The sequence below is a fragment of the Triticum dicoccoides genome, chromosome 4A, assembly GCF_002162155.2.
Source record: "Triticum dicoccoides isolate Atlit2015 ecotype Zavitan chromosome 4A, WEW_v2.0, whole genome shotgun sequence".
NCBI lineage: Eukaryota > Viridiplantae > Streptophyta > Magnoliopsida > Poales > Poaceae > Triticum > Triticum dicoccoides.
In genome coordinates, this window is record NC_041386.1 from 746,660,515 (window position 1) to 746,670,836 (window position 10,322).

A 10,322-nucleotide genomic window follows, 5' to 3' on the forward strand; every position below is an offset into this window, starting at 1 on the left:
CCTCAGAACCAAAACCCCAAAACAAACACAATCACACAAAAATGAAATGCTGCAAATATCATGAGACCTTTTTAAAAGTTTTTCTTTGACTGGAAAATTAAGCAATATACTTTTAATGCCATGAGGCAAGTAAACACTTTTTTTGTGATTTTCTTTTTCCTTTGCCACAAAATACAGCATATATAGTTTTTTTTTGCAAAATAGTAGTTTTATAGTAAATAATTAATGATCAAATAACATAGTACCAAATGTGTAACCTGTTTTTTCCCCTAGGAAATTGATTTTTTTTTTGTCTTTAGAGGTGAACTAAGCAACAAGACACTGAAATTCTACAAGCACACAAACAAACCATTTTTGTTCTGACCCAAGAATTAAGCCAAATGAGTGAGTAGGTAGCTAGGATATCTTCAAGCTGGTGAATTCTCTCGCTATCTTTTATTCTTTCTCTGTGGTGATTTGTTAACACTGCCAACCTACATATAAAAAAAACTGTCAGGTAATGTATGCATGCAAGGTTAATCTATACAAAATGAGCGGAAAAATATGCATATGTATGTATGATTGATGGGGAGAACATGTGTAGCGCTTATTTAGATTGCTAGCTGTTAATTAATGCGGGGATCTCCCCCTTTTCTAAAAAAAAGCTGTTAATTAATGTAGAACAACAGGAGGAACGTTTGCAGCAGGTACATATACAGGAAACGTACATATATACGTACCTTTAAGTAGATGGAGATGCACAACTAGCTTAACAGAAACTGGGAAAAAGATATACCACAGATTAATTTGCCTGTGACCGATATCAATAAACCTGCGCTACCCATAGAGATGAACTTACCACAAGATATCTTGTCTCAACTACGACTCCACCAATCGTCGTATTTATTCTGAAGCAAAGGCAGGTTATCGAAGTCAAAATCAACAACCTTGCCATCACTGGAGGCCTGCACATCGATGCGGAAATCCAAAGATTCAAGGCTGGGCATATTTCCATCAACCTCTAGAAATTGGCCGGGTGTTGCACTCTTGTAAACCCTCAACGTAGGCAATGCACCTTCAGCTTCTACGATGTCGTGTTGGTGACCCTCGGCATGTTCGAACGGAGAGTAACAAGGTCAGGAAACCTTCCAAAGATCTCACCCTTTATCAATGCAGAGAAACAATCAGGAAAGGAAGTATCTTGCCCAGCCAAACCAGGTTGTCTGTACCACAGGTGCAGAAGACGTATGTATTGAGGAAAGACGTAGCCTTCCCAGCAGCAGGAGGAGACATCATATCCAAGTGACACAACCAAATGAATGTCTATAATTTGGATTTTCTGCCGTTTCCTTAGGGACTCTATGCAAGCTTTCATCGAGCTTGCGCCGAGGAACCATGGTGTTCCAGCAGTACGGAGCTTCCTCAATTCTGTCAGCTTGCCGAGTTCATTCGTAAAGTTTGATGACTCGTGGACCTGGCTTACCCATAGCTCCTGCAGAGATGTCAGGCTCCCTATCCAATCTGGCATTATTATATGCCTACCATAAGCGCGTAGGCACTTGAGTTGACATAAAAGACTAACACTCTGCGGCAGTTCTTGTAGCCTATCACAACCCAAATCCAATGTCTGTAAGAACTTAAGGTCGCCTATTTCCTTCGGGAGCGCATGAATATTCACCATCTCCCCTAGTCCAAGATACCTCAAATGTACCAATTTTCCAAGATTCTCCAGACAGCCAGTGTTGTTCTCTGAGAAAACACCGCCTTCTAGAGCTAGAACACGCAAAACTTGAAAGCATGAAAGTGATGGCAGCAGAACATTGCTATTGAAGACATTTAATGACCTTACTTGTGGCATACACATGTTAGCCAGATGAGTTTTGTCTCCAACAGCTAACCTCCGAACATTGCTAGGTACTGAATATGTGTGTTGCTCATTACTATTCAATACAGTGACAAAGTTTTCTTCCTTCCCTAACATGCAAATCATATCAAGCACCATGTCATGGACATGGCAACCAATTATGATGCCCTTGTTTGCATGATGCTCTATCGGTTGTATCATACTTTTATTTACTAGCTCGTTGAAGTATTTCTCATCAATCTCGTATAATCCTACCCATGGTTCCTCATGGACAAAACCCTCGGCAATCCACTTCCATATCAAACTATCTTTCTTAATCATATGATCTTCCGGATATATGCTCAGATATAATAAACAAGTCTGGAGGTGACAAGGTAGATCATAGTAGCTGAATAAAAGTATTTTTCTTGTGGTGTCAACATCTTTGTTATCTTGGTCTCCAAAGCCAATTGAGTCATATATCTTACACCAAAACTCCACTGGTTTACCAACAAGCAAGCTAGCTATTGTGGTTATGGCCAATGGCACAGCACCACATTTATGTAAAATTTTATCGTATGCCTCCATCGGCTCATCATAAGAGTTGTTGCTTTTACCACCAAATAATCTTGTATGAAATAACTCCCTAGATAAATCATGAGAAAGTAGTTCTAGCCTGTATACTTCGCCGGTCTGTGTGGCGACTTCGAGAATACGGTAGTTGTGATTATCCTGCTTGCAGAATTATTGTGCGTGAAAGCGCACATAATAATTTTCCATATCTCTATATCCCATATATCATCAATAACGATGAAGAACCTGTCCATGCATATAACCCAACAATTATAATAACTTAATAAGTTAGTGAAATGTGTGTGGCAAACCAGCTTGTATGAGACATCATTCAGTAAGGAAATGGAGAACATAAAAGCTGCCAGAGAAACACATGCACGCTATATAATGCTACTTATGATTAACTAAATTTTCCAGTTTAAATGTTCTTATGCATTAGACATACTTTAAATTCACATTTATTTAATAAGAAGTTGTAAGGCATGATATCTGAATATGGGAGAACATTTGACACCCCCTCATGGATCAAATGATAGAAAAAAAAAGGTAAGAACACATGATATTCTACTTTATCCCTAAAAACTTAAAAGAACTGTCATAGACTACCTAAACCCTTCTATAATGTAGAATATGCCATACAAAATTGACAGCTTGTCTTAGACTCGTTTCTCCCTGAACTTTTGTGCTACTTCTTTAAAAAAAATTGATGGTATATGAAACTATATATCTAATATGGTGCATACCTCTTGTTCTTGAGTAATCTTCGTAGTTCGTCAATCAGCTGCCTTTCATCCAACCCCAATTGCATTTGCTTGTTAATTCCAAAAAGAATGTCGTTGAGAAGTTTTTTCATGCTAGGGTTCCGCCCTATTGGAACAAAAGCACTGCAATCTAATGGTGCTTGGAGCTTATCATACACTGCTTTGGCAAGAGTTGTCTTGCCAAGGCCTCCGAATCCAAAAATAGAAAGTATCTTGAGTTGTTTGAATGCATCACCTTCCCCATCGGTCAACATCTTGGTAATCTCGGTCAATGCCCCATCAGTGCCAACAAGCTCTTTCTTATCCTTGTATAGAGCCAAGAGGCGAGGGTCAATCATGGTTGCACCAGTTGGATTAACAACCACGTCATTGACTTTGTACCTATCACGCCGGTCAGCCGCCTCTTGGACGCGTACCTTGATGTCATTGATGTCGTCGCCAATCCCATGGCAAGTCTTACCCTTTGTGAACATGTCACTCATCTTCTTCATGAGCTGCTTTAGCTTGGGCGGCTTGGCAGTGGGCTCAGGACCCTCAATGCTAACCAAGAATGTGTCTACGATGTCTTCCATTTTGTATGATAGGTCCCTTACATCGTCGACCCATAGCTTGACCAGCTAATCGAGTTGATCCCGTGGAACATCCCCAACCTTGCGTAGGGAGGCATGCATGGTCTTCAGCTCTCTCTCGAGATATTGAACGTTTTCCTTGACACCGGTCTGCAGCTTGTACTCCTCCTTGAGGAGCTTTCCAAGCTTGAGGAGGAGGTTGCCCATGGCCCCCGTAGCGAGGTCCATGGCTTGTGTGGTTGTTCTCCTGTTGATTGTGTATTTCTGTGTAATGCTATCCTTTGTTGTGAGGGGAGTGGTTATGTCCTCACGCACACATATTTATATGTAGACCGTAGATGGACACGCCACCTAAGCTAGTTGCTGGCATCAATGTGGTACAATGATAGAGTTATGATTACGTGTATGCACGTAGTTTTGTTGAAATTAACAATGCGTACGTCACGAGCGGGCAGCCTAGCTATAGTTGAGGACTCCACATCGGCCTGTCATATAAATAATGTTACGTACAACTATTGCAGTACTTACCTACTGCATATATGCAAGTTGTTAGTTCGATTCTTGGAGCGGCATGCTCTAAATTATGAGCTACTGGTAATTAACAATAGAAACTTGTGCAAGTTGAGCGTAGCTTCTTCAGTTGTATTTAAGTATCGAAGTTAATGGTAGTAAATAATAGAAACTTGTGAGGGTACCATCATGAGACTAGGCTGGAGTCGTTTAAAGGTGTGATCATTTATGCATTTCCATATGCTCCAAGAGGCGAGCACCAAATTATGATAAATATTCCACTGAATAGATGACAAGGCATAAGGTACAGATAAGACCAGCTCCCTTGACAAATAGTGATCTACTATCTTTGACTAAGCCATACATTTCACAATAACAAGAAGATAGTAGGTGAAACGTAACGTACATGCTCTAGTTAAGAAACGGTAAATATTTATTTAACTTTATGTCCCACTCCTACCCTAACATAGGAGTATATGCAACCTAATCTAGACAATACGACGAAGTCAAGTGCAATATGAAACAAGCTTTCGTAGCGAGCTGCTAGCCTCATAGGCTGTTGAAAGGCCACTGTCTAAACCGCGTGCTGGCATCCCAGGACTTGTTCAACTAGAGTTTTTTCATTGGCATATGAATTTAGTCGTAAGTTGATCGGTGCTAAGCTTTCCTTTTCCTAGGTTCTGAACTTCTGATTGATATCCCAGGTTGGCCTCCTATAAAGATGTGATTAAACGTGGGAATGGTTTGGTCTCAAACCATGGTTTTAATTTGGTTTATTCATTGGGCTGCTTAAGTTTGGTTGTAATGGGCTGAGGCCCTGTTTCAATTTGGTTTGGTCTGGGCTTTAGTAATTAGTAGATTGGTTTGGTTTGGTCTGAACTGAGACAAATCGGTCTCAGACCGGTTTCTGTCTACGTAGAAAAACGGTAGAGCAACCGAATCTACCTTACACGAGACGCCGGCCAATACTTCCAGGCTTCCAGTTGGGATAGGGATCACCGGCGCCGGCCGCTGGAGCTCCGGTCGCAGCCTCCCTCACCCATCTGCCGCTGCCGAACCGCCTGCCGACTTCACCGCCGTGCACGCCCACTCATAGCTGCCATCGTCTCCCAGCCAATGCGCGCCAGGAACAGAAGCTGTCGCCGCCTCCCTGCCGGTGCGCCGGCCAGAATCGAAGCTACCATCGCCTCCACATTCCCCGGATGCTCCATCCCACCTTGGTCCTCATCCCTTCCTCCGTACCATGTTCTTTCCATTTTTTTCAGAAATTTGGAATTACTCTGTACAAAGTTGGACACAAGCTATACTAGTTCAGTTTACTGAGAAGCTGTACCAATTTATCCATGGTTTGAGTTTGTGGATTCAATCCAAAAATGAGAAACAGTTTGAATTGGATTGGGTTGAAAAAATCTGAAGTTTGGTTTGGTTTGGGTTCTAGCTGGCTCTTTTTGGATCGGTTTAATTTGGATCCTGGGTGTGTATTCATATGGACTGGGCTGACTTTGGTCTGTATGTGAAACTATTTTCCTTTTTATACGCAAGTTCACCGGTGCTAATTTTCCTTTTATCTTTGCTGGAAAAGACAACAAGACACCTTCTCCTGGCAACGGATTTTCTTCCATCTCATACCGGGTTTGAGCGGGTCCACCCGCTGGAGCCCGAGGTGGCGGTAGGGGATCTCCCTATTGGGCGCATAACCCGCTACGAAGAAAACGAGGGGCGCCCTTATGTCTTGCTTTAAGCGGGACTGGGGAAGTTCTCGCGTCGGGGCGAGCCCCAGATGGGCCGGCCCAGCCGCACGGGAGGCCACGACCTGTTTTCTTTCTTTCTATTTTCTGTTCTTGGTTTTTGCTTTATTTTTTTAATTTTCTTTATACATTCAAATATTCTACATTTGAAAAATGTGAATCAAGAAACACTCTTCAAAAACACATTTCATAAATGTTGAACAAGTATTTCAAAAAAGTTGACAAATATAAAAATTGTTTAACAAGAATTTGAAAAATGCTGAATAGGTATTAAAAATGTTCCAAATTTTTTTAATAATTATTAAAAAATGTTGAAGAAGTCTTCGAAAATGTTGAATAAGAATTCAAAATGTTAAACAATTATTTTCAAAAATGTTGAATAAGTATTCAAATATGTTGAACGAGTATTTGAATGTTTCACAAATATTTGAAAAATGTTGAATAAATATTAAAATGTTAGAAAAATATTTTTAAAATGTTGAATAAGCATTCAAACAATGTTAAACATGTATACAAAAAAAATTACATATAAGAAAATATAGAGTGAAAACGGGAACAAACGTAAGAAAAAAAAAAGAAAAAAGAGAAATGGAGAAGGAAAAAAGAAAACCAAACAAAATAAGGAGAATGTATAGTAAAACCAAGCAAAAACAAAAGAAAAGGTAAAAAAAGGAGAAAGCCTAATACAAATGAAGAAAGAAAAACCAAAAAACTCACTTAGGCTACCTTAGGCTACCTTTGTCAGGACCATCTCTAACTCAGTTGGCCAGAAAAAGACTCACTTTGCCCAAATACAAGAAGCAGTTAGAAACAATGTCGAGATGACATTTGGAGTTCTTCAGGCCCGTTTTGCAGTTGTTCGTAGACCTGCTAAACAATGGGATCCGGAGACCCTGTAGAAGGCGATGACATGTTGTGTGATCATGCACAACATGATCATCAAGGATGAGGGTGAGGATGGTACCGCAACTCTAGAATTTGAGGACTTGGGCGATCCCATCCAACTTCCGGATTATATTCCGGCCACATTTGAAGAGTTTATTCAAATGCATCAACAAATTTGGCATCGACCAAGTCACGAGCAGTTGAAGGAAGATCTGGTTGAGTATCAATGGGCGGTTAAAGGGGCCAACAATATTGGGTTGAAATATTTAAACTTTTTTAAATTTGAATTAGTGTTGCATGCGACTATTTGAACATCTGCACTCTATGTATGCGGTTATTTGATTGTGCGGACTTGCAAAATAAAGGAAGGCCGGATGTATACGGCTACGGTTAGATGGTGGCCTATCCGTGTCCGCGGACTGATCCCCCTTGTCCGAGGATCGATGCGGGAGAAAATTTGCGGCTCGCCATTGGAGATGCCCTAAATTGTCATTTCGCACCGGGCCCTGCTAAAGTAGCTCACATATTTCCTCTAACTAGAGAATAAACAGCAGTAGCATTGATCTGGTTAATTCATTTGTTTATTATGTACAGCTAGTAGGTGATTTCATTTATTTATTTCACTCATTTTTACAAATCAACATGGACTGAAGATGTTGACATAATCTGATCCACTCATTCTTTGATTGAAGGGATGCATTTTCTCTGACTAGATACAACAACAACATTAACATTGAGTGATCTATTTACAGGTGAGCTGATTGGATGCATCTCGTTGTGCTGTTTTCTGTTACAAAAAACACAATTGCTCTTCTTCTAAGGAAGATCTTCCTCCTCTGATTCGTCGGCTGCGACCAGAAGCCGCAACAGAGCACCCAAACAGGCTGCTCAACAGCGTTCGGTTGAGCCCTGCTATCCCGCGTGTCGTGCCAGAATGCCAGATCCTCGACGACAAGCTATGCCACCTGCTGCGGCATCATCCCCTGATGACTCGCTGCCGGGAATGCCACATGTACGGTGATCCAGATAGTAATTCAGGACTAGGCCGTTTCCAGGAGGAACGACCCCGAGCTCTCGTGACAGTGGCTTCCCCAGTATTTGGACATGAGACACACTGGAAGAAAAAGTACATGATTATTAATATCAGTGCAAATGATCATTCAGAGCAAAACAATACTGTAATAGTATCTATCTCCCAAGTTGGTCGACAACTCACCACACGTAGTAGAGACCATCAATTGCCTGCTTCTGAGCTCTCCCAAGAAGCTCAACCTTCACCACCCCACCAATACAAAGAACCTGGCGTGGTAACTTGAAAGATTGCAGAACATCTTCCTGGAATAACACACATCATGTTACTTACTCAAATAGGTTTACGGCACAAGGCAACTGCAAACATTTAGATATTATTAAACAAAAATACAAAATCCAAGTGAACTCTGTAATAAACACGTCTAGAACACTGGTATATATAATATATTGATCAAATGCAGTTTCTTCATGTTGGGCCTTTCAAGAAAGTTCTGGCTCAGCTGTATGGCTCGTTTATGCACGAGATCCAGTGTTCAACAGGTAAAAATAACGAGCCTGTGAATATCATTATCAAGTCTCAACTGACCTGCAGCACTGGAAATTCTCGAGATGTGTAGGTCCAGACATAGTTTCTGTCGTCAATCAACTGTCCCTCATTTTCATCACACACAAGTGCTTCAGGGCGTAGCGGTGACCTTGGATAGCCCATCTGGAACCGGATGCTCTTTGCCGAATATATCGGGTCACCAATCTGGAAAAGTGCTGCAAAAGTATGAAGTTAATTAAAACACGAGGCACTTATGTCATTCTTTTCTTTTCCTTTTGCGCCATACAGAAGGAAAGAATGCTGTGCTGCACTGCTGTCTTGTATTGTCTTAGGACAACAAACCTTTGAAGGGCTTCATCTTGATCTCATCGACGAGGCAGAGATCCGCCTGGAGCCTGTATATGAGGTACTCGTGCGCGGCAGGATCCCTGTTGCCACGGCTGGACCAGTAGGAGGGCCTAAACTCAACGAGGTCCATGGGCTCGATGGTGTTCTCGATGGTTTCCACAGGGAAGTTGTCGGTGCTGGACGCGCCGATGCAGTGGATGATGCAGTCCCATGGCTTGTACGGCGAGAGGAGACCGTGGGCGAGGTTTGTGTACGCCCTGTGTTCCCGGTCGAGCTGATCCTGGTGTGTGGTGCTGCTGGAGCCGGATGTGATGACGTCTACGTGCATGAAGGTGGAGACCTCCGGGCACGCCCGTAGGCACTGCAGCTTGCTGAACTGGTTGGCGATAACTGGATAAGAAAAGATTTTCAGTTTAGAATTCACAACAGACACAAGGTGGCATGCTGACCTCGGCGATTATGTGCTTCCAAAGTTCCAATGGATCGGAAATTAGTAGTGCTATTGAGCAGCTAGAGCAGAATCCAGAATCTAGATACAGCCAGTATGGATGCATAGGGAGGGAGGGGGGCACAGGTCAGACCCAGAAAGAGAGATGAATTGGTACGAACCGAATTGCCGCCATGAGCGTGAGACGGCGGATGCGCGGGCGAGGTCGGCAGGGTCGTCGAGCATGCTGAAGACGGTGGAGGACGCGCGGGCCAGGTCGGCTGGGTGGTCGAGCATGGTGAAGCCGGTGGCTGAGGTGCCGACGAGGCCAGCCGCAGACGAGGACGAGCAGGAGGAATCCTTCACCCCCTCTCGCCGCCCCAATGAACCCTAGACAAAAATAGAGAGTAGTATTCAAAGTCAACCATGCTTGGAATTCATGTATGGTTTATCTCTTGCACTGTGCATAACCATGGCAAGCTCTTCTTTTAAAATTTTCCCTGCATCTGCGTCTGGCTGGATTTCTTGTGCCCCAAATGGCCCAGCACAACTGATCAGAATATACAGCCACCTCAATGAACAAACACCAAACATTAATATGTGATTTTGTGCATCGATAGATTGATGGCCAGGAGTGCAGTCTCCTTTTTCGGTGGAAAAATGAAAATCTTATCGCCAATGGACTTGCACATAAATTAAGGTCTGGCATAGGTGTGATGATTTAGATGTGCCATAAAAGAACTATGTTTGAACAAGTCTTGGGATGCCGACACCGGTATAGACAGCAGCCCTTCGACAACCGATGGGGCAAGCTGCTCATTAAGAAAAAACATTTAGTTCCGGACTTGACTTAGCCGCTGCCCTCTTGGATCGTATTGTCTAGATTAGGGTGCATATGCTATGGTTTGGGTAGGACTAAAATACACTACCCATTGTTAAATTAGGGTATCATGTACAGCTCACCTCTTGTAGATGGGCTTAAACTAAAACAGGGATGAGCTGGGTGACAGAAGTGCTGGCACTTAATTAAGTGCAGCATCTTAACTACTGGCGCTATCAGTGGTTACATGCACAGAGGTCATGTTCATACTGGAGGTGAA

At 42.5% G+C, this 10,322-nt stretch overlaps 1 protein-coding gene and 1 pseudogene across 1 annotated transcript; both read right to left on the reverse strand.

The window, feature by feature from the left end:
* Positions 1-854: 854 nt before the first annotated feature.
* LOC119284433 lies at positions 855-3,953 on the reverse strand (annotated as a pseudogene).
* Positions 3,954-7,524: 3,571 nt separating this feature from the next.
* LOC119288418 (F-box protein At4g00755-like) lies at positions 7,525-9,904 on the reverse strand. The gene is made up of 5 exons (XM_037568034.1): positions 9,405-9,904; positions 8,790-9,185; positions 8,487-8,662; positions 8,085-8,203; positions 7,525-7,982 (listed from the first exon to the last, which is right to left on the reverse strand). Exons 1-5 carry the CDS (start codon positions 9,517-9,519, stop codon positions 7,781-7,783), a joined length of 1,008 nt encoding a protein of 335 aa, XP_037423931.1. The 5' UTR covers positions 9,520-9,904; the 3' UTR covers positions 7,525-7,780.
* Positions 9,905-10,322: the final 418 nt, after the last annotated feature.